General features: G+C 36.2%; 2 protein-coding genes and 1 long non-coding RNA gene across 6 annotated transcripts; 1 reads left to right on the top strand and 2 right to left on the bottom strand.

Annotated features, from left to right (window-relative positions):
* Positions 1-5,328: 5,328 nt before the first annotated feature.
* Positions 5,329-9,034, bottom strand: LOC127162310 (gastrula zinc finger protein XlCGF8.2DB). Its single transcript, XM_051105096.1, has 3 exons — positions 8,979-9,034; positions 8,233-8,376; positions 5,329-7,135 (listed from the first exon to the last, which is right to left on the bottom strand). Exons 2-3 carry the CDS (start codon positions 8,315-8,317, stop codon positions 6,309-6,311), a joined length of 912 nt encoding a protein of 303 aa, XP_050961053.1. The 5' UTR covers positions 8,318-8,376; positions 8,979-9,034; the 3' UTR covers positions 5,329-6,308.
* Positions 9,035-11,260: 2,226 nt separating this feature from the next.
* LOC127162312 (uncharacterized) lies at positions 11,261-15,191 on the bottom strand. Its single transcript, XR_007827299.1, has 4 exons — positions 15,025-15,191; positions 14,350-14,390; positions 13,192-13,352; positions 11,261-12,095 (listed from the first exon to the last, which is right to left on the bottom strand). It is a non-coding gene; the product is annotated as an uncharacterized LOC127162312 (long non-coding RNA).
* A 153-nt stretch (positions 15,192-15,344) lies between these two features.
* LOC127162311 (gastrula zinc finger protein XlCGF8.2DB) lies at positions 15,345-21,135 on the top strand. Of its 4 annotated transcripts, XM_051105098.1 has the most exons (5): positions 15,345-15,388; positions 16,209-16,296; positions 16,720-16,799; positions 17,428-17,584; positions 19,850-21,135. In XM_051105098.1, the coding sequence occupies exons 4-5, from the start codon at positions 17,500-17,502 to the stop codon at positions 20,593-20,595; spliced, it is 831 nt and encodes a 276-aa protein (XP_050961055.1). In that variant the 5' UTR covers positions 15,345-15,388; positions 16,209-16,296; positions 16,720-16,799; positions 17,428-17,499; the 3' UTR covers positions 20,596-21,135. The 4 variants fall into 4 exon arrangements, with proteins under 4 accessions (XP_050961055.1, XP_050961054.1, XP_050961056.1 ...); XM_051105097.1 differs by lacking the exon at positions 15,345-15,388 and having other exon boundaries at positions 16,109-16,296; XM_051105099.1 differs by lacking the exons at positions 15,345-15,388; positions 16,720-16,799 and having other exon boundaries at positions 16,131-16,296.
* Positions 21,136-23,585: the final 2,450 nt, after the last annotated feature.

Here is a 23,585-nt window from a genome sequence, read left to right as displayed (position 1 = left end):
CTGCAAAATATGTGAGAAGAGCTTCTCACGTAAAGGAAGTCTTAAGGATCACATGAAAACTCACAAGGGAGAGAAGCATTTCGTGTGTCCTCAGTGTGCGAAAAGTTTTGTGTGTCAAAAAACCTTACTAACCACATGAGGCTTCATTCGGGCGAGAACCATTTTAATTGTCATCAGTGTGGACAGGGATTCCCAGACAAGAGACGCCTTACCTGGCATGAAAAAGTCATTTGCGAAAGACGTCGTTCCCGTGCCACGAGTGTGGAAAGACTTTCAGATTTAACGGAGTCCTTGAGGTTCATATGAGAATTCACACTGGAGAGAAACCTTTCACCTGCACTCATTGTGGAAAGAGTTTCAATCAGAATGCAACCCTTAAGATTCACATGAGGCTTCACACTGGAGAAAAACCTTTCACGTGTCTTCAGTGTAAGAAAAGTTTCAGATATAAAAGAGACCTGAATTGTCATTTGCAAATACATTCTGGAAAGAAACGGCAGTGCATTGTCAGAGGAAAAAGAAAAAGAAGCAGTTCGAAAAATCATTGTGATCAGTGTAATAAAACATTTCGTTTGCCGTTACATTTAAGTGTACACCTGAAAAGTCATGCAGATGTGAGACGATATTTGTGTTTTGCATGTGGAAGGCGTTTTAAATGGCTCAGCAGTTTCAGATGGCACCAGAAAATACGTACCTGTGTGAAAATAAAGCTACGCTCACGCCGCTGCTGAATGTGGCCTAAATCTGATTGTCCACATTCATGACTAATAGCATTTTTTTTTTTTTTTTTACATCTTTATAAGTTTGACTTATTTTCAATTAGGGATGTCAAAGGCTTTTTTTTTTAATCTGATCGGTATTGGCTCTTGTAAGCCTGATCTTTATTTTACATTAGCTGTAGTGCCAGTGGTGGTGTGGTTTGCACCTTTAAGCCACCCGCCATTAAAAGGTAAACATGCATAAATGTGCACGATCAGCCGGCATTAAAACCAAAATAACAGGAAATGTGTATGCGTCACATACTTTTGAGCTTCTGTGTTTAGTGTATTTGATCTGATGTGCACTCTTGTAACAATCTCTTGTTCATTTATTGTTTATTTTTATCTGCTGTGAGACAGAATCTCAAACATTGTCATAACATGTTATGAGTTGCGTCTTGCTTTGGATTTGACTGTTACTTTGGCATTCTGACACTGTAAGCTTCATGCTTTCTAACCATCTGTTGTAATTACTCTGCATATACTCTGTAGTTACTCTGGACATATACAATTATAAACAATAAAAATGTAAAAAAAAAAAAAAAAAAGCAGTCTCATAATTTGTTTGGAAGTCTTTATATAGTGTGTGCATAGAGAGAGTTTATCTAGGAATATGTAAGTATCGGATCGGGATGCTGTATCAGCAGATACTTAACATTTACATTTACATTTACATGTACATTTAGTCATTTTGCAGATACTTTTATCCAAAGCGACATACAAATGAGGACAAAGGAAGAAATCAAAATCAACAAAGCAGTAATGATTAGTGCTATGGCAAGTGTCATTTAGTATAACACAATACTTGTAGCAAGGCTTTTTTAAAGTATAAATTTGTATAATAAAAAAGAAAAAAAGAATAGAGATATAAGATAGTTAATTGTATAATAAAAAAGAAAACAGAAGAGAGATAAGATATAAAGAACAGAAACTGGTGAGCTGGGTTTTCCTAAATCATATTTTTTTTTTTTTTTTTTATGGCTTTGTTTCTCAACTCTGGTCCTGGGCACCCCCCAACACTGCACATTTTGTGTGTCTCCCTAATCAAACACACCTGATTCTACTCATAAGCTCATTAGAAGAAACTCCAGGACCTGAAATGGGTGTGCCAGATAAGGGAGAGATACCAAATGTGCAGTACTGGGGGGCACCCAGGACCAGGATTGAGAAACACAGGTTTATGGTCTATTTTATTTAGTTTTTGTGTATATTTCATTTATATTTTATTTCTTTCATGACAATCCATTTAAGAGCTCACAAGCGTCTTGTAGAATTGACTTTGTACTGTTGGTGAAAAATTCTTGAGAGTAATTTTTGCATGCTTGTGTGATAAACTTGTGTGTAATGTATGGGAAAAACAGCAGGTGGTAAAGTGCTGATCAGACTCCTCTGTAAAAGGGGCCTCTGTGCCATATAGGGAGTGACTGAGGATTGGGGACCCCACGGCCGCCATAAGGGTGACCTTGGGGGTCAGAGAAAGCATAAATATGAGCAGAGAATGCTTAGAAGGGATGATCTATAGAGATGTTTTACTGTTTTTCATGCATTTCATAAGTGTGTGGAGCCAAGGACAGGCCAAAGGGGAGGACCGTAAACTGGTATGGAACTCCCTCAAATGCAAATCTCAGAAAGCGCCTGTGTCGAGGGGCTATCTGGATATGGAAGTATGCGTCTTTCCGATTCACAGAAATCAACCAATCCCCTGGTTGAACTACTGAGAGGATTTGTTATGCCAGGTTTAGATTCAGTTGGTGCAAGTCCAAAATAATGTGGAGTCCGGTGCCTTTCCTGGGAACTGCTGTAAAAACCCACCCTCGTGTTCTTCTGGATGAACTAGCTCCTTTTGCCAGCAGATTGTTAATTTCTGCTCTCAGAAATAGGAGACTCTTAGAGCGTGATAGAGTGTGAAAGGTGTCAGTGTTATGTCGTGATAGATTGCTGGCGGCGGGCAGAGAACTATCCGCACAGTGTGTGTGCATGGTGAGTGGAATAGGAAAACAGCCATCTTTGTGATGTTGTTTTGTTTTTATTGCACAACCAACAACAGTACAATTTAGAACACTCTCATTACCCTGCAGCAGGTAGGGGGACAGGGGGAACACATGAGTCTCCAGCATGAGCTCCAGCTTCCTCTTCCTTCCCAGACCATCAGGAATGCAGCAGGATTTTCGCAGCCTGGATTCTGGATGGGCATGGACCCTACAGTTTAGGGAAGGTGTAATGAGCACGGCGTGGCTCCTTAGGCCCGACGGTTCCGTCTCTGTCCATGGTCCAGAGCGGGGGGCTGGCCATGACCTGGATGATGAGCGCGAATGAGAGTGTGCGGGAGGGAGGGCTTTATAGTAAATGGTCAGATAGTACCAATGCACCCGAGCAAAATTTTGAAAGCTTTGTAAATCATCTGACTGTAATTCTTGGCATAAATTCAAGTAGGCCTCCTGTCTTCCCAGTCACAGCAACATTTCATTTTATTCATTTCATTTTATTTTCAGGCAAAGAATGAGATGCAAAAATATTTATAACAGTAAAAATTTGATTGTGGTTACAGTATCATTCATTTTTTTCCCCAGTCAGACTTACTTGTCTCTCTCTGACTTGAAGTTGGAGTTTGTTGGGGTTAGTATGAACATGTCAGTTATTTTCCATAAAATTCAAAATCCAACAGCGTGGTGTGAATTTGCCTTAAGAGAAATGTTGGATTAAATCTACAAGGAGCTTCTAGATTTGTATGGAACCTTGAGTATTGCCTCTGGTGAGAGAAGTTTTTCAGCTTTAAAGCTTATTAAAACACACCTCAGGTCACCAATGAGCCAAGACAGGTTCTCAACACTGGCGCTAATTTCAATTGAACAGAACATACAGTTTTTTACATATGGAGGACATAGTGACAATATTTGCTTTAGTTTAGGCTCGTAAGCATTATTTTTAAGGTGACAATTGATTATAAATATGAAGGTTGTGCTCTTAAAGATTGTATTGTATTGTATCTTCTGTTATAAAGATGAAGACTTTCGTATCATTAACTGAAAAATAGCACTTTAAATTTGTAATAAAACAAAACTGAGTTGTCATGATTGAAATATTCAGGTGCATCTCAAATTAGAATGTCATGGAAAAGTTAATTTATTTTAGTTATTCAACTCAAATTGTGAAACTTGTGTATTAAATAAATTCAATGCATGCAGACTGAAGAAATTTAAGTCTTTGGTTCTTTTAATTGTGATGATTTTGGCTCACAACTAACAAATTAGAATATGGTGACATGCCAATCAGCTAATCAACTCAAAATACCTGCAAAGCTTTCCTGTGCTTTTAAAATGGTCTCTCAGTTTGGTTCACTAGGCTACACAATCATGGGGAAGACTGCTGATCTTACAGTTGTCCAGAAGACAATCATTGACACCCTTCACAAGAAGGGTAAGCCACAAACAACATTCATTGCCAAAGAAGCTGGCTGTTCAGAGTGCTGTATCCAAGCATGTTAACAGAAAGTTGCGTGGAAGGAAAAAGTGTGGAAGAAAAAGATGCACAACCAACCGAGAAAACCGCAGCCTTGAGAGGCTTGTCAAGCAAAATCGATTTAAGAATTTGGGTGAACTTCACAAGGAATGGACTGAGGCTGAGGTCAAGGCATCAAAAGCCACCACACATAGACATGTCAAGGAATTTGGCTATAATTGTCATATTCCTCTTGTTAAGTCACTCCTGAACCACAGACAACGTCAGAAGCGTCTTACCTGGGCTAAAATGGACTGTTGCCCAGTGGTCCAAAGTCCTCTTTTCAGATGAGAGTTTTGTATTTCATTTGGAAACCAAGGTCCTAGAGTTTGGAGGAAGGGTGGAGAAGCTCATAGCCCAAGTTGCTTCAAGTTCAGTGTGAAGTTTCTACAGTCTGTGATGATTTGCGGTGCAATGTCATCTGCTAGTGTTGGTCCACTGTGTTTTTTTGAAAACCAAAGTCACTGCATCCGTTTACCAAGAAACTCTGGTAATGAAGTTTACCAAAGCACGTCATGCTTCCTTTTGCTGACCAGCTTTTTAAAGATGCTGATTTCATTTTCCAGCAGGATTTGGCACCTGCCCACACTGCCAAAAGCACCAAAAGTACCAAAAGTTGGTTAAATGACCATGGTGTTGGTGTGCTTGACTGGCCAGCAAACTCACCAGACCTGAACCCCACAGAGAATCTATGGGGTATTGTCAAGAGAAAAATGAGAAACAAGAGACCAAAAAATGCAGATGAGCTGAAGGCCACTGTCACCTCAGCAGTGCCACAGACTGATCACCTCCATGCCACACCGAATTGAGCCAGTAATTAAAGCAAAAGGAGCCCCTACCAAGTATTGAGTACATATACAGTAAATGAACTTTCCAGTACTTTCTAGAAGGCCAACAATTCACTAAAAAAATGATTATTGGTCTTATGAAGTATTTTAATTTGTTGTGAATTGGTGGGTTTTTGTTAAATGTGAGTCAAAATCATCACAGTTAAAAGAACCAAAGACTTAAACTTCTTCAGTCTGCGTGCATTGAATTTATTTAATACACAAGTTTCACAATTTGAGTTGAATTACTGAAATGAATGAACTTTTCCACAACATTCTAATTTATTAAGATGCACCTGTATGTTAACCAACAAATGTCAACCTTCTTTTGCTCAATCATGGCGGGGTTATAAATAGGGCTGGGAATAGATTCCAAAAATAATCCATTTATCAATTCTAAGGCATTGGGAACTGAATGAAATGAGCTGGTACTGAGCTTGTTGTTTGAGGATGCAGTCTTCTGTTTCAGAGGCACCCACAAACTTTTATAATGTGTTGTTGTTGATCATGTTCTGGTTATTTTGATTCAGTGTACAGTTGTTAATTTTGTGCAAAGCATACAGTTAAAGCAAGCATCATCAGCTTAACTGTGCACATGTATTTGAGACATTTCACATCTTGCTTTATTCATGCAATAAATGCATGTCCACTGCTGAACTGTGGGCTATGACTAATTTCATGGGCGATGCAGACAAAATTACAATTTAAAACCAATGAGAGCTACAGAAATGTGTCATAATTTTTACAAATAAAGCTTCATATTATGAGAAGGCTACTTTCCATGTATTTCATTCAGAATAATATTATTCAGAGAAATTTGCAGTTTAGTTAAACAGATGCAATGAGCAATTCATGGAGATGTGGCACTGATTAATGCCTGTTTGGGTTAATGTGAAAAGAACACTAACACGACGATTTAACACTGTCACCAAGTTGTAGATAACAGTAGCAGTGCTATTTTATTAACTTATGTTAAAATAACACCAACACTCTATTTTACGGTGTCTTTGGAAATATAACATGTAACAAATCACAATTTTTCAAAATTCAAAATTTCATTTGGATCAATCTCAGTCAGACTGATTGAGGTGTTTACATAATGGCTTTTCAGATTACTAATGGACTGTTTGGTGTATGTAAACGTAGCTAGTGATGGCACACTTCTTCCCAGTGATTCCATGATCCCTAAGAATTTTCCTGTCCGTGAAACTCATACTGACAACATCTATAACAGTTCTTTCTTGACGTGAATCCTCAAATGCTTATTAAGGTTTGCTCTACGTCCAAAGCGCTTTCCACAATGATCACATGTGAACAGTTTCTCTCCAGTGTGTATGACCATGTGAATCTTAATAGATGCTTTTCGTGTAAAGGTCTTCCCACAAAGTTTGCAGGTATGACGATTTTCTCCAGTGTGACCTCTCATGTGTCTCTTGAAGCTTGCTTTATGGGTGAAACTTTTCCTACACTGATCACACGTGTGAAGGTTTTCTCCAGTGTGAATTCTCATGTGTTTTTTAATGTTTGACTTTTTAGTGAAACACTTTCCACACTGTTGGCATGCATAGGGTTTATCCCCAGTGTGGACTCTCATGTGGCTCATAAGGTTCCCTGATTGAGTGAAACTCTTTCCACACTGTTGACAAGTGAAAGGCTTCTCTCCAGTGTGGATTCTCATATGGCTTATAAGGCTCCCTGCATCTTTGAAACTCTTTCCACACTGTAGGCAAATGTAGGGTTTATCCCCAGTGTGGATTCTCATGTGCCTTACAAGGTTCCCTGTTTGACTGAAACTCTTTCCACACTGAGGACAACTGAAAGGCCTTTCTCCAGTGTGAATTCTCATGTGGTCTTCAAGGATTCTTTTTTCACGAAAACTCTTTCCACACTGATGGCAAGTGTTAGATTTGGTCTTCTGGGCTCTTTTTCGTGATGAAGACTTTTCAGCCTTTGTGGATTTTTTTCCATTGATGAGATCATGAAGTTTCTCATGCTGATCATTCTCTTCCATTTCATTCAGTTCTTGACTCTCCTCTTTCAGTGGTGTTGGGTCTATAGTGAAAAAAAAGAAATGCATGTAAACCTCACGCTGTTTTCCATATTATAAAAAACAATGCATTTTGGGAATTCCTTTGCCATTTACCATGTACAGCATTTTACTGTGTTGTAAGGGGAACAGGCACATTTAGCTTGGTGGAATTAATTATTAGATTTGAAAGGGAATTGTAAAAGAATCACTGTTTTACAGCTGATCAAATGAATCAGCCAACGATTAACTGAATGCTCTGCAACAGAGACACGACTTTGAGGCAAAACAGAAAAGAAACAAATTAAAACAAAAAAGAAAGAAGACAAGACCAGTTAGCTTATCTCTTTATGATGTAGATTAGTGGCAAGCAAATAGTACACCTGCAAGCACACTGAAAGAACGCTCAAAAATTGAAAAAGCAGCAAAATGTTTAATATCATGAATTTTTAAACTCACTGTTAGACACATCCCTAAAGGGGCTTTGACCTGTTAGACATTGCTTTAGCTCAGGGCATTTCTCCTCACCACAGATAAATTCACATGTTGTCTTTTAGTCACATGGGTTTTTAACTTTCCCACTCTCACAGAATATTAGTTTAGACATGATTTCTATGATGAGAAATTGATACATTCTACCGAGAAATTATTTACATTAACATTTGAGTCACGAATTAACATTCACAAACACACCTATAAACCTATGATTTTACTTGTGATAGTTATAGGCATCATCTTTTTGACCAATAATCTTGGTTTTCCATTCTTCTCACATTATTACTGTCCGATTCACTCTGAGATCCTACAACCTGTTACTGAAGATCCATGGAGAGTCTTTATGAGAGATTTATGTTTTGGGTCTCAACGTGAAGAATGGGGGGGGTTATCACTTACATACAACAAATGTAAAAAGTTTGTTGCTCATATTTCATGACTTAACTTAAAATGTTTTTACTAGATTTGTACATAAGTAAAAGTAAAGTTTTTCTTAATTTTTCAATGAAGAACCACTTTTAATTATAACGCTCATATGACCTTTTTCAAAAATGTAATTCATTCTGTAGAGCTGGACATTTTAATGAGGATCAAATGAGTGAGTTCAGCTTTAAGAATGAAAACCAACCTGTTTGTTCCTCAGTATCTTCATGTTTGACTCTGAATGCTTCTTCAAACTTCTTGTCTTCACTCTCCTCTTTAATAGACGCCATCTTTATAATAGCGTGTCACTTGAATCTTGGAGTTTTTCTGTGTGTTTGGACACTTCGTCCTGTTTAGGATAATTAACAGAGTATATTATTCTGGGTGCAACACAATCAGCTGCCTAGAACAGTGGACAATGATAAATAATAGACTAAATTGCCTGATTTAAACAAACAAAAATCTAAAAACTTAGCACTACAAATTATACATACATTTACTTATGATTTATATTTAGCATTGACTGCTTTGTAGATCACATTTAATATTACTAGAAACATTTGCAGTTGGTTTGTTGTTCTCGTTGCATTTACACTGTTTTGAGCAGCAGGTGTCGTCATTGCGTGGTAATTTGAGCGCTTCGAAACAGAGAATCTTAACAAATGATTCAATTGACTCGTAGTTTCGAAAAGCTCCGTGTCTGCATCACGACTTGCCAGTGACTGAATTCGTGTTTATGATGAAGTGATTCGCGATATAGGAGCAAAAGGAGACGCACCGTTTCTGCTACTTATGTGCAGATGCCCATTACTCACACAAAATGACGTTCATAAATGTTAGCTAAAGCATTACAATATTACATTCAATAATAATTAGTCTATTTTACATCGCTTGTAAAAACTATGCAACTGCCTTAACGTTGTGTCGACTTAAAGGCTTAAAAACACAAACCTTTCTTCAGCCGAATCACAACAGATGCAGGAGCGCGGCCCAGACTTACGACGTCACATCACCAGACCAAAATAAAAGTATCGTTCAAAATCATATATACATTCAGAGGAATTCAGAGTTGAATTCTGGATTAAATACATATTTAAATACATGATGAAAAATTATGTGCTGAAAGTATTAACTACTAATGAAAGGCAAAAATGTAATGTTTGGGTGCAGAAACAACTTAAACCAGATTTAAATCAGATTAAAATGTAAAAATAATGTGTTAAAAAAATTAGTAGTTTATAAACCAGAGTTCACATGTTAGTATATAATTGATATATGAATCAGTGTTTTTTCGTAATATAAACAATGTGGATATTTGAAGTTACGTTTACTATAACGTGCTATTAATAATAAGGTTTGTGATGGGTTCTATTGGCTTTGAGCAGGAATGTATGTATTATAAGTAATAAACATGAAAATAATAATAATAATACATGTGAAATTATACTTTGCGTCTTGTAAAGATGAAACAAAATGGTGATATATTTTTAAACGTGCATTATTGTGTAATAATGTAAATCCACAAGAATGATATGGCATGTAAATAATTTTATTAATTGATGCTCTGTAAAATACACACAATCTGTCCATTTGTGCACACAGATGATTGTCATTACTTTTTCTGTTTTTGCAGGAATGATGATAGTCATAGACAGTCATAGATAGATAATAAGAAAATGCACTTCTGTTGTACCCATTCTGTAATGCCAAACAATCTCCCCGTGCAAAATATTATGGGGGCCCGAAGTGTCCATTAGTTGTACCCTTCGAAATCCTTCATTCCGAAGGGCACTTTGAAGTGGCAAGTTTTGGTTTGTAACCTCCCTTCAATATGGTGGCCACGATTATTCTCACTCTGAAGTGCCCTTCGGAGGGCAATATATAAGCACATCGTTTGTCCTCAGAGTTGATGTGTTAGAAGCAGGAAAAACAGGCAAGCCTAAGGATTTGAGTGAGTTTTGGCAAGTGCCAAATTGTGATGTTAAATGACTGGGTCAGACTATCTCCAAACCTGCAGCTCTTGTGTGTCATTCCTGGTCTGCGGAGTTCAGTATCTATCAAAAGTGGTGCAAGGAAGGAACAGTGAAAACCGGCCATGGGTCTCAGGGTCATGGGTGGCCAAGGATCATTGATGCACAAGGGGAGCGAAGGCTGGCCTGTGTAGCCCAATCCAACAGATGAACGACTGTAGCTCAAATTACCTGTATTCTGATTCAAGACAGTTAGGTTATGTTGAAAAACTCCCATCGCATTTTCTTCGCCAACATCAAAATCATCCTACTTCGCTGTTTTTCCTTTTTTGTAAAGGGTGTCTGATCTTCTTTGCACGTTCACTTTGTAAACACTAGGTCGGTACTTCAGCTGCGATGCAGGATGATTTTTAAGCTGGAGGAGAAAATGAGATGGGCGTTTTTCGACATACCCTAACTGTATTGAACCGGAATACACAGAGTACACACAGAGCTAGACAAGATGAGCATTTGAGGTTAAAAAGAATATAAACTGTAATTTATTTTAGGAAATAACCAGTTGTTTTGCTAGATAAGACCCTTCTTCATTGACTGGGATCATTTAAAGCCTTTTGAAGCTGCATTTAAACTGCATTTTGGAAGTTCAAACTCACAGGCACCATTGAACTTTACTATATAGAGAGAAATCCTAAAATGTCTTCATCAAAAACCATAAATTTCTTTACGACTGAAGAAAGAAAAACATGAACATCTTGAATGACAATGGGGTGACTAAATAATCTTTAAATTTTATACCCTTAACTTTTTTGTTCTGAAAGTGACTTCTTTAACACAAGGAAACAATGGGGACACTTCAGTTCATAGAAGATATGTCAGAAAAAAAATGTTGCAAATGTCTCCTTCAGACAAAGAAGTTAATGACATACACTTACAGACGCACAAGTGTTGTAATCATGGACTGTCGTTGTCCAATAAGATTGCTGTGTGTAAAAAAACATACTTCAGACGTTGCTGAATGTGATTTTCCACCCTGGGATAATAATGTTCTTTCAACAAGAGGTGAAATGAGATGTCAATCAGCATAAAACTACCATTAGTGAATAAAATTTTGGGATGACATCCAGGGTTCATTGCCACCTTGGACATCATTTTGGCCCTGCCAGTGGTTGTCTTCCAGAGGTCTTGTTAAGTTGTAACTTCTATGCAGGATGTAAAATGCTGCTGCCACTATTCTAACTAAATTTTCACACTACACAATGTTGGTATTATTGTAAAGATGAAAATAAGGGATTTTATTAGCAGTAACAACAGAAATATGTTTAACAATAACAACAACAAAAAACTGAATATGCATGTTATTTCTAAAATCACTGTATTCTGTAACCCTCATACTACGTTGAGGAACTCTGCACTTGCCTTCTAGAATGAGTTCGCAAATGATCGTTCAGGTCTCTTCGATAGATGAAACTCTCCTCACACCGAAGACATTTGTAAGGTCTTTCTCCAGTGTGAAGTCTTATGTGGACTTTAAGGTTTTGGTTTTTAGCAAAACTCTTTCCACAATGAGTGCAGGTGAAAGGCTTCTCTCCAGTGTGAACTCTCTTGTGGTCATTAAGGGTTTCTTTACGTCTAAAACTCTTTCCACACTGAGGGCAAACAAAAGGTCTCTCTCCAGTGTGAGTTCTCATGTGGACTTTAATGTTTGTTTTTTGAGCGAATCTCTTTCCACACTGTTTGCAGGTGAAAGGCTTCTCTCTGGTGTGAACTCTTAAGTGAACCGTGAGGTGTACTTCTTTTAAGCAACTCTTTCCACAGTAAATGCACATGTAAGGCGTTTTTCCAATGTGAGTTTTGACATGTTCCTTAAGCTGTTTCCTGTCTGGGAAAGTCATTTTGCACTGATGACATATGATCTTTTTTGAGTGAACTTTCACGTGCTGCTAAATGTGTTTTTTACATCTGAAACTCTTTCCACACTGTCCACATATGTAAGGCTCAAGACATTCTTGAACACTCTTTCCTGAGGAAGTCTTTTCTGTCTTTGTGGATTTTTCCTCTGCTTTAATTTCTTGACTCTCTTCTTTCACTGCCATCATGTCTAAAGTGAAAAAGACAAATACAAATTAACACCAGCATAATGGTACAAAGCAACAGACATCAAAACTAACCTGAAAGCATCAAAATCAGAGCCAGCAACATTGTTGCTACATCCTATACTAACTAAAATACTGAAGGAACAGTTGCCTGTTAAATTGAGATTCTGACATCAAAAGCATGTTTCCAAAAAATATATATATTAGTGCAGTGCCAATAGATGATAGTATTGTGTATCAACAGTTGTGTAACAATGAAGATTTATTCATTATACAGTGTAGAAAGCTTTACTGATTATAATACTCACGCTAGACTTAAGTTAGATTTTTTTGGTTCCACAGACAAGGCTTAAACCTAGACCCAGACTAAAACATAAGTTTGAGCTGTTTCAACTGAAAGGAACTTGCACTGATTGATCTTAAAATATATCAGTGCCATAGTTCTGTCTCAAGATGGACACCAGTAATGTTTATGAAAGCACGTTTATAAAAAAAATTACTTAAATATCCTAATTGAACTATGGCCTAATCCTGGTTTAGTCTAAGCCTTGTCTTTGAAATCAGACCTAAATGTTCTTTGCTCATTTTCTGTAGCTGCTTTGTGAATAAAAAAGTTTAGCATTTTAATTAGTTACAGTGTTTCTATTAAATTATCATGCTAAATACAAATTCAGTTTCACTTTCTGGTGATTAAGTAAATAATTCAATTTTCATTTAGTACTTTTTATTTGAAAATATAACAGTTATCATATTTATTATTTTGTTTATTGCTTTATTTTTTTAAAAAATTAAATAAAGTGCAATAAAATTATCACTATTATTAAATTATTTTTTCAGTTTTATTTCATTGGTCACACTATTTCATTGTGCAGTGTGAGGACCAACTAAATCTCAAGGTGCTCTTATGAGGACCAGGCTGAAAAACTTCTTGTGCACCCCTGCTGACTGCAATTATTTGCGGGACATATGGCACACCAAAAAGCCTACTGTCCACATGAGGTGACCCGCTCTATGTCTTATAAACCTCTTAAAGAAAATCATTCATTCCTAAGGAGCCTTAATAAAGATCATCTGAGTTCAGATTTGAGAGCGAAAACCAACCTGTTTGTTCCTCAGTATCTTCATGTTTAATGCTGAATACTTCTTCAATCCTGAAGTCTTCGCTCTCCTCTTTAACAAACGCCATCTTCATAATAGTGTATCATGTGGATCTCAGTTACTTCACCAGGAGTTTTTATTTCCGTTTTTTTGGACACTTTGTCCTGTTGAAGATGAGAATAATTAATAAAAAGCAATATATAAATGCAAACTAAATCTCTGGGCATCTTAATCAGCTCAGTATTTCAGTAGTCAGCAACCTAGTAAACCCTCAAATGAATGAAAAGACACCAAATATATAGAATGTTCACATTTCAATGTAACTTGTTATATTTAGTATTTACTGATTTGTAGGTTATATTTAACTAGATTACACTTTGATAAAAACATTTGCAGTTGGTATGTAAAAGTTGTCATTATACATGTTTGTGTTTGTTGATCTTGCATTTACACTGCTTTTGAGCAGCAGGTGTCGTTCAAAACAGTGAATCATTTTGCGAATCAATTGATTTAGTTGACTCGGGTAAGTCTCATTTAAGAAAAGTAACCGTTAAATTGCAAAGTAAAAAAGAAACTACCCTATTTTACACCTCACAATGAATAACAGTCGATTTTATTATGGTTTCTTAAATAAGACATCCTTAATGACGTATGCAGCCGGCAAATACGACCTCGAATGAATAACAGCTCAATGAATTTACACCTCACAATGAATAACAGTCGATTTTATTATGGTTTCTTAAATAAGACATCCTTAATGACGTATGCAGCCGGCAAATACGACCTCGAATGAATAACAGCTCAATGAATTTACACCTCACAATGAATAACAGTCGATTTTATTATGGTTTCTTAAATAAGACATCCTTAATGACGTATGCAGCCGGCAAATACGACCTCGAGAATTCGCAGCTTTTGAACGCAGGTGGAGTTTGTAAAGCTCCGCTTCTCCATCACTACTTGCAAATGAATGAATTCGTGTTTATAACCTGATTAACGATATAAAGCAGTGCACTTAACTTACACAAAATAACCTTAATTAATATCACCGGATAAAATTTTTTAGCGTTTTATTCGGTAATGATCAATTTCACAATTTTTATATAACATTATCTAAACGTGTTGTGTTGATATACACACTTTAAAGGGTTCAAAACACACCTTTCTTCAGCCGAATCATAGATGCAGGAGCGCGGCACCGCCTTGTGACAACATATTTCACAAACAAAATAAAAGTCTTGTTATCTAACGCATTCATTTTTTCACCAGAAAACAAATATAAATAATAAGACATACTAGGAATTGCAGAGCTATCAAAATCCCAAAGCTATCAATTCCATTGAGCTGTAAATGTACTCTTATATCTAAATGTAAGAAACTGTAACGTGCTTTCAATTCATGAGAAATTACAGAGCATGTGATATTCTCAATCAAGAATAAATTCCAATATCTTGATATTCAAATTACTGGAGGGGGAAGAACTTATGAATATTACAAATTAATAAAAAAATTGTAGATCAAACCTGAATTTAACTATTTAATTTAGAAACTGAAACTAAAATTGTATGTCAATGCATTCATTTTATTCCAATCTCCCCAGAACATATACAAAATAAATCACATTTCAGCTTTATTTGGAATTTCAGCAGTTACAGGAATTTGCCAAGATTTTCAGCAACTCTAATCCAGTTTAACTATAGCACTGATTATCAGAGAGATCAGGGAAAGTCTCATCTTTAGCCACTGAATTCACATTTAACTCAGGTATTGGCAGGAACACAGACACCAAATAAAGAAATGAACAGAAAAGACAAAAGGTGACACGGTGACACTTACCATTTCACATTTGTATTCACACACTCCTAAAGCAAAATATATTCATTTTAAAATTTAAATGGCATTTACCTTTCTACTGATTTTCTAAGGCTACGATCTAATTTTGACCAAAATAATTGTCTTTTGCAGTAATCCGCGTCTGTTTTAAATCCCGTTTTAATCTCCATGGTACTATAAAGGGTTGTGTTGGGTCAAGTACAGTAAATTTCTATTTCGTTTTGTAAGGGTAGTCTTGTTAATGTGCATGTGACCTAGTCGTGCTTGACAGAGCTCTGACGGCAGATCCACCAGCGTGGTTCCGGTTTACTTTCAGTTTCATTCTCTGCCGCTGTTTTCTACAAGCGGTAAATGTGCGTGCATGAATGTACGCTAATTAATCTTTCTTTTTATATTGTGATAATGTTGCCGCTGCATGTCTGATTGATGTCATCGGTCCATATTGTAGTTCAGTTCATATAGAATGTGTCGAACGTGTGATTTAAGTGGAAATGTTAAACGCCATTCATTGTGTTGTATTTAATATTAACGTTTAGAGAAGATTTATACTGAGGTGAATGTTTATGTTTACTGTGTACTGACGGATTCTGATATCGTATTTATTTCAGAAACCACATTTTGCCACCTGTGTTATCTTAATGACTGTACAATGCTGGACAGTGTCAAGTAACACATCTTGAAGAGATAAACAGTTGGACAATCATCTGTCTCCTATGCGCATTTCTTATGGGAGTCCAGTAGCATTCCACTTAACTATAGAGAACAGATTCCTTTACATAGTCCTTTCTAAATAAAACCTGACTGAAAATTTTCAGAAATATGGTTTGTAAGTTTATTCATAGCACTAGGCCTACTTTGCTGAGAATGCTAAATGATATTTTAGTTGCTACCGATGCATGCAGATGACTGAGAGGTGTGATTTTAGTTATTTTTTTTTACCAGGGTTCCTCAACTCTTGCCCTAGGGGCCAATAATGCACTACAGAGTTTAGGTCTAACCCTGATCAAACTCACCTACCTGCAATTTTGTAATGATCCTGAAGACATTCATTAGCATGTTCAGGTGTGTTTGATTAGGTTGCAGCTAAACTCTGCAGGAGGAAAGCTCTGGTTGACAAGTAACTTTTCAACTTTAATTCAATGGTTAGATTCAAAGATGTAAGTTATAGGCTAGTTTTCTTTTTCCAGCTTTTTTAAGGAGCATTATTATGATGGTGAGACTGGGACTGGTATGGAGAAACAAATCTACACAGAGTGGCTTAAACATCATCTGAAGGTACAGAATGAAATTCAGAAATCTCCTGACTGAATATTAATTAACTATGCATCTTCATTTGATTGGTTGGGTATAAATAAAGACATATAGATGTGCCTTTATGTATAAAACCTTATTTATATAATCACTATTTAATTTTTTTTCACTACATTTTAAATCAATGAGCCATATTCTTTTATACTGCAAAAATCTTCAAACATATCTCAACAAAATTCCTTATATGACAGAATATTACATATAAGACAGACCATATTATCCTTTCCATCCAAACATGATAGAACAGACTTACTCATTTTTACTGTGTATGTGTTATTCTACGGAGTGGTATTAATTGCTCTGGGAATCTACAATTCATTCCTAGCCTTAATCCTTTACCACATAATTTGAATGTGTTTTCTGTATGTTAATTGCTATGATTTTTAGCAAGACTTTTATTTTGGTGTGGTGATATGACGTCATAACGCAGCGCCATGCTCCTTCATCTGTGATTTGGCTGAAGAAAGGTATGTTTAAAAAATCCTTAAACCCTTTAAATTATTATAAACAATGTAAAATGATTAAATTATTATTAGATGTTAACATTCATTTTCTCGTTTATTTTGTGTAAGTTAACAGAAAAGGTGCGTCTCATTTCGCTCCCTATATCGTGAATCAGTTCATTATAAATACATAGTAACTGGAAAGTAATGATGAGAGCTTTTTCGAGTCCGTTGAATCGGTTACATCCCTAAACAATTCACTGTTTTGAATCGCTCGAATCGCTGCTCGCTGACGACACCTGCTGCTCAAAACCGTGTAAATGCAACAACAAACACAAATGTGTAATGACTTTTACAAACCAATGTTTTCATGAAAGTGGAATCTATTAATCTTAATCTACAAAAAATAATAAATGGCAAATAGAAATCGTATCAAAGCATTAAATATCTGTATAATTTGCGTTCTTTCATCAGTTTGTACTTTTTTTGTTGTTTGTTTTGTTTTTGTCAAATCAGGTGATTTGACAGGCTGTTAAAACTCACTCTGACTGACTTCTCTACCAGTGTGCTGACTGCTAAACTAGGGAGCTGATTGAGACACACCCAGAGATTTAGTTTTGTGTTTATTTTTCTTTCTCTTAATGTTGAACAGGACAAAGTGTCCAGACACACAGAAAAACTCCTGGTGAATCAACTGAGATCCATGTGACACACTATTATAAAGATGGCGTATATTAAAGAGGAGAGTGAAGAGATGAAGATTGAAGAAACATTCACAGTCAAACTTGAAGATTCTGAGGAACAAACAGGTTGGTTTTTATTGTCAAAGCTGATCTCACTCATTTGATCCTCATTGAAATGTCCACCTCCAGCATATAGGGTGTTTGATTAGTGATACATACTGAATGTGCAGTGTTGGGACTCCAAGAACAGGGTTGGGAACTATTGACCTAAATGATCGTAACATATCAGTTATGTAGACAGGTTTTTTTGCCATTAACGTGATAATGAACAAATGAATTGGCTCATAAAATAAAAACAGTTGTTTCATGATATCAAGAAGAAGTGATAAGAAGTATAGTCGTTTGAGCACGAAGTTGCTGGATGAATGACTTTCATTATGTATAAATTGATCAGGTTGTGGATCAATTTATACTTGCTCTACAAAGAAATCAAAGAATTAATGTAATGCCCAGTAAACTGTGAGATTATTATGATATTTGAACAATTTATATATATGGAAATAGCATGTATAAAACTAAACAAACAGACTTTTGGTTTTTATTTCTCATCAGACAATATGTAAAAAAAAACAACTTTTCACAAATAATTTACTCACCCCCTTGTCATCCAAGATGTTCATGTCTTTCTGTCTTCAGTCGTGAAAAAATTATGTTTTTTGAGGAAAGCGTTTCAGGATTTTTCTCCATATAATGGACTTCACTGGTGCCCTGATTTTGAACTTCCAAAATGTAGTTTAAATGCAGCCCCAAAGGACTCTAAACGATCCCAGCCGAGGAAGAAGGGTATTATCTAGCGAAACGATCTGTCATTTTTTTTCTTAAAATAAACATTGGTATACTTTTTAAGCACAAAAGCTTGTGTAGCACAGGCTCTGGAAGTGCGTTCACGTACTACTGAATCACGTCGAAAGGTCACTCGGGATGTAGGCGGAACCACAGACCCCGTAGTAGTGATGGGAAGTTTGGATCATTTTACCGACTTGGACCTTTGATGTTGGGCATGAACGAATCACTCCCCGAGATAACTCCTTGTCACATCTTCCCGAGTCACATTAAAGATTCATTCAAAATGAACGAATCGTTCAAGAACGACCTGTGGACATGCATCCCAGAGCCTGTGCTACGGCGAGCTTTTGTGCTTAAAGTATACACATTTTTATTTTTCGTAAACAATGACCAATCGTTTCACTAGATAAGATCCTTCTTTCTCGGCTGGGATCATTTAGAGCCCTGTGAAGCTGCATTTAAACTGCATTTTGGAAGTTCAAATTCGGGGCGCCAATGAAGTCCATTATATGGAGAAAAATCCTGAAATGTTTTCCTCAAAAACATAATTTCTTTACGACTGAAGACAGAAAGACATGAACATCTTGGATGACAAGGGGGTAAGTAAATTATTTGAAAATTGTTGTTTTGAAAATGGAGTTCTCCGTTAATAGTGTTAAATCCTTTATAAATGAATTACCATTTTAACTATTAAACTTTATATACAATAATAAAAAAACAGTCTACTTAAATAGACTTGGATATGCCATGTAATAAAGCTCATGTTGACACAGCGAGTATAAACCAGCATTTAGGTCATTTAAATTCTTGTGTTACTCCCTCCCAAGTCAATGGTTGTGAGGGGCAAAATTTGGGCCTTAGTTTCGCAGCTAGTTCTCAGACTAAGCCAGGATTGGGCCATAGTTCAATTAGGACATTTAAGTAATTTTATAAATGTGCCTTGGAAAAAAAAAACATTGCTGGTATCAGTCTTGAGACAAAACAAAAGCATCAGTGTATTTTAAGATCAGTCAGTACAAGTTCATTTCAGCTGAAACAGCTCAGACTTTCATTTTAGTCTTGGACTAGGCTTAAGCCTTGTCTGTGACACCAGGGCTTCCACCCCAGAACATCACAAGACCACAGTAGTATGCCAAATATCTCACAGGAATCAGTTCTTCTCGCAGATTGTGTCTTTAACACACACTATGCATTTGTTACTGACCTGGATGAACTGCTTTGCAAGTTTTAGGCATTAGTCAGCAATTTCCATAAAACTGTCTGTGATTGAAAATAATACTTGGGTTTGATGAAGTCATAATCAAACACACCTGAACAAATCTAACGCAAGTCTTCAGGATTGCTTGAAAATTATAGACAGGTGTGTTTAATAAGGATTGGAACGGACCTTTGCAGGAAAATACTGAGAAATGTTTCTGAGAGCAACTTAGTGCATGTATGAGCTAGAATACGTGTGGTTGGTTTTTATGCTTTACATATAAAAATGTTTTATATTTGTTGCTTTGTGCCATTTAAACTAGGGTTATTTGTCTTTTTTCACCTTAGACCCAATGGTGCTGAAGGAGGAGAATCAAGAACTGAAAGAAGAGAAAGAACATGAAGATTGCTATGAAAAAACATGCTTTCACAACAGGAGAAAATCTTTTAGTTGCTCACAGACTGAAAATACTTTGTCACAAAAAACTGGAACTAAAAGTCCTTTCACCTGCCAACAGTGTGGAAAGAGTTATACTCAAAAAGGAAGTCTTAAAGTCCACATGCGAGTTCACACAGGAGAAAAGCCTTACATGTGCCAACAGTGTGGAAATAGTTTCAATCGCCAGGCAAGCCTTAAAATCCACATGAGAGTTCACACAGGAGAGAAACCTTACATGTGCCAACAATGTGGAAATAGTTTCAGTCGACAAGCAAGTCTTAAAAGGCACATGAGAGTGCACACAGGAGAGAAGCTGTTTACTTGCCAGCACTGTGGAAAGAAAATCAGTCAAAAAGCGCACCTTATTAATCACATGAGGATTCACACTGGAGAAAACCCATTCACCTGCCAACATTGTGGAAAAAGTTTCAGTCGGAAAGTAAACATGACAGTCCACATGAGAATTCACACTGGAGAGAAGCCTCACATCTGCCAACAGTGTGGAAAGAGTTTCACTGAAAAAGGAAGTCTTAATGCCCACATTAGAATTCACACTGGAGAGAAACCATTTGTATGCGGGCTGTGTGGAAAGAGTTTTAGATTTAGAGGAGCTTTTAATGACCACATGAGGATTCACAGTGGAGAGAGTCTTTAAGTATCTTCTGTGTGAAAGGAGTTCACATATTATAGAGACATGCAAAGTTGTTTGCAAACTCCTTATGGACAGAAATTACAAAATTACAAGTGTGAAAAGAGGTTTACCAAAAGGAGCGATTTCTAAAGTTGCCTGTGTGTTTATTCTGGATTAAGCAGATTTAATTATGTTAAATTAGTGTCTCAAAAAAAATCATTTTCAGATGCATATGGAAAATCATAAATATGGAAGACCCTATTCTTGTTGTTTTTGTGGACAGAGTTTTAAAAGAGTCCCCAAATTCAGATGCTCCATGTTCCTACAAGAATCCACCATGATTATGGTCTTGTTCAGATAGTTAATTTGCATTCATCTCCTCTTTAAACCTTAACTTGAAGCTTTTTATTTTCTTTTGTTATGTTCATATGAATGTATGTGGCCACACCCGTCTTCTTGGCTATAAATTAAAATATTAAGCAGTTTTGGTAGATGCCCTGTGATTTTAAATGTATAGAGTTTTTGCTGATTTATTTGATTAAGGACAATGCGTTGAAATTAATAAATGGCATAAAGCCGTCTACACTGCATTCAGACACTATTCAGACCCATTTGTGTTTTTGTGTTGTTTTCTGTATGCTAACATGCTTTTAATTTACCTTATTAAAATTAATTTTTTAGTACTTTATGGAACCACTTTTCTGCAGGGATTACAGTCTCAAGTCTTTTAGACTTGTGGATTTCCTGCCATTCATCTTTGTTGATTGTTTTAAGATGTCGGGTTGGATGGAAACAGTCATTGAACAGCACTGAATATTTTTCTCCACAGACAACTGATTGGGTTCAAGTGTGAGTTTTGTCTGGGCGATTAAAGGACATTCTCAGAGTCATCTCTAAGCCACTCTGACATTGTCTTCGCTGTGTGCTGGAAGGTGAACATGTGGCCTAGTCTGAGGTCCTGAGCGCTTGAGCAGGTTTTCATTAAGCATACATCTGTATTTTGTTCCGATAAGCTGTTTTTCTACACCAGTGTTTAGTGCAGAGTTTACCTCCAACTTTTCTCAACACACCTGCCTGTTAGTTTCAGGTATACCTAGTAAGACCTTGATTAGCTGGTTCAGGTGTGTTTGATTAGCAGAAACTAGTTTCTTCCAGACATCATGCCTTGGAATTTGGGTTCATCAGACCAGAAAAAATTGTTTATCAGAGTATGAGGATCCTTTAGAAGTCTTGCAGAATTTAAGTTATTTCTGGAGCTCAACCAGAGTAACTGTCAGGTTCTTGGTAAGGCAAAGAGTGACCAAGGCCTTTCTCAACTGATCACTCAATTAGGCCAGATGACCAGCCCTCCGAAGACTGCTTGTTGTTCTAAACTTCTTACATTTAAGAATTATGGAGGCCACTGTGCTCTACAATATTCAATGCAACAGAATATTTTTGTAACCTTCTCTTGACCTGTGTAAAAATAACATTTAATGTGCTAATGATGTTTTGGACATTAACCAAATGTTAACATGAAATTTCCATGTTTGATATTTAAAAGCTATTTTATATTAGGGGTATGAATCACAGGTTAACTTGTGATATTGACAGTTGACAATATTTTGCCCACAATAACAATATATCACAATACCAGTGATTCTGTGACAGACGATATATTGCAAGAAAATCATCCACGACATATAACAATATCTGTAAATTGAGAAAAATGTATCAAAGTTTCATGATGTATGTCATTTATTACCAGTACATCTATTTTATAGAATAGCAACAATGTACAATAAGTGCATAAGTGCAAACACTTTAAAACATTCCTTTGTACATTACACTGTAAAAAATAAAAAACAATTTGTTGAGTCAGCTTAAAATAATTTGTTACCCTGCTGCCTTAAAATTTCAAAAGTTCAGTCAACTTGAAATGTTAAGTTGTACTAAGTAACAACTTAGATATTTGTGTTTGCTAAACATAACAGATGGGTAACCCAGCTGCCTTAAAATTTTAAGTTGATTCAAATCAAATATCTATAATATCAATATAAGTTGTCACTTACTATAATTTAACATTTCAAGTTGAGTTGAGTTGAGTTTTTTTTGAGTTGACTGAACTTAAAATTTTAAGGCAGCCAGGTTACAAATTATTTTAAGTTGACTCAGCAAATTGTTTTTTACAGTGTAGGCTGTCCTAGAACTGAACAAGGTCCACATAAAATGAAAACAACAGGATTTTTTTTTTTGTATTATATTGTATTTGTTGTGTTTATGTTTGTGAATTGTGTTTGTAAAGAGTGTGTAACAAACATACTGTTATGCAAGAAAAATTTCAGACTTAAAGTTTGACAGTAAAGTATATCTATCTATCTACACAGCTTTACTATATTATGTATAGTAAAGAAAGGTCACATCTCTGACTAATCAATCATAGCAACATCTTAAATTTGTGTTGTCATGATGCAGATAATAGCGCAGCTTCTCCCTGAGCCTTCCTCACCATTTCCAAAGTTTCTGATGCTCTTTTACAAAATTTACCCACATACTGCTGTTCCAACTCGCTTGCATTTTTCTAAATATGAAACACTTGAACAAAAAACAATGTCTTGACTCTGACAGGGCTGGAATGCAACTGATCAGTGTTCTAACATATACCTGGCACCCCACCCCAAGTGATCTTGGCCAGCTTCTCTCTTCACAGAGCCCTTCTCGAGCGCAGGAACTTAATTCTCATTACTTTCTGGACACACCTCATAGTTTTACATTTAAATAGCTTATAAATATTTAATAAGGATATTTAGATAAAATACAAGGTGTACATTTTAGCAGTAGTTTAAAAGTTTCAAAGTATAAAACTTGAACTGAACATTAAGAATATAAAAATACACTGCTCAAAAAAAAATTAAAGGAACACTTTGAAAAAGCATCAGATTTTAATGGGGAGGTTGGAGCTAAACTCTTCAGAAAAATGGATCTTGCGGGCCAGCGTTGAGAACCCCTGGTCTAGCCTTTAGTGGTCTGTGCAC

This window comes from Labeo rohita, unplaced genomic scaffold (assembly GCF_022985175.1).
Source record: "Labeo rohita strain BAU-BD-2019 unplaced genomic scaffold, IGBB_LRoh.1.0 scaffold_883, whole genome shotgun sequence".
NCBI classification, from domain to species: domain Eukaryota; kingdom Metazoa; phylum Chordata; class Actinopteri; order Cypriniformes; family Cyprinidae; genus Labeo; species Labeo rohita.
The sequence above is the reverse complement of the archived record's forward strand: the minus strand, read 5'-3'. Positions and strand labels throughout refer to the sequence as shown.

Excerpts from the sequence above, each read along its gene's own strand:
- LOC127162310 (XM_051105096.1), bottom strand. The coding sequence starts at position 8,317 with ATGGCGTCTATTAAAGAGGAGAGTGAAGACAAGAAGTTTGAAGAAGCA. Across the intron at positions 7,136-8,232 it reads AGATACTGAGGAACAAACAG|ACCCAACACCACTGAAAGAG; the intron begins GTTGGTTTTCAT and ends TTTTCACTATAG.
- LOC127162311 (XM_051105098.1), top strand. The coding sequence starts at position 17,500 with ATGGCGTATATTAAAGAGGAGAGTGAAGAGATGAAGATTGAAGAAACA. Across the intron at positions 17,585-19,849 it reads AGATTCTGAGGAACAAACAG|ACCCAATGGTGCTGAAGGAG; the intron begins GTTGGTTTTTAT and ends TTTTCACCTTAG.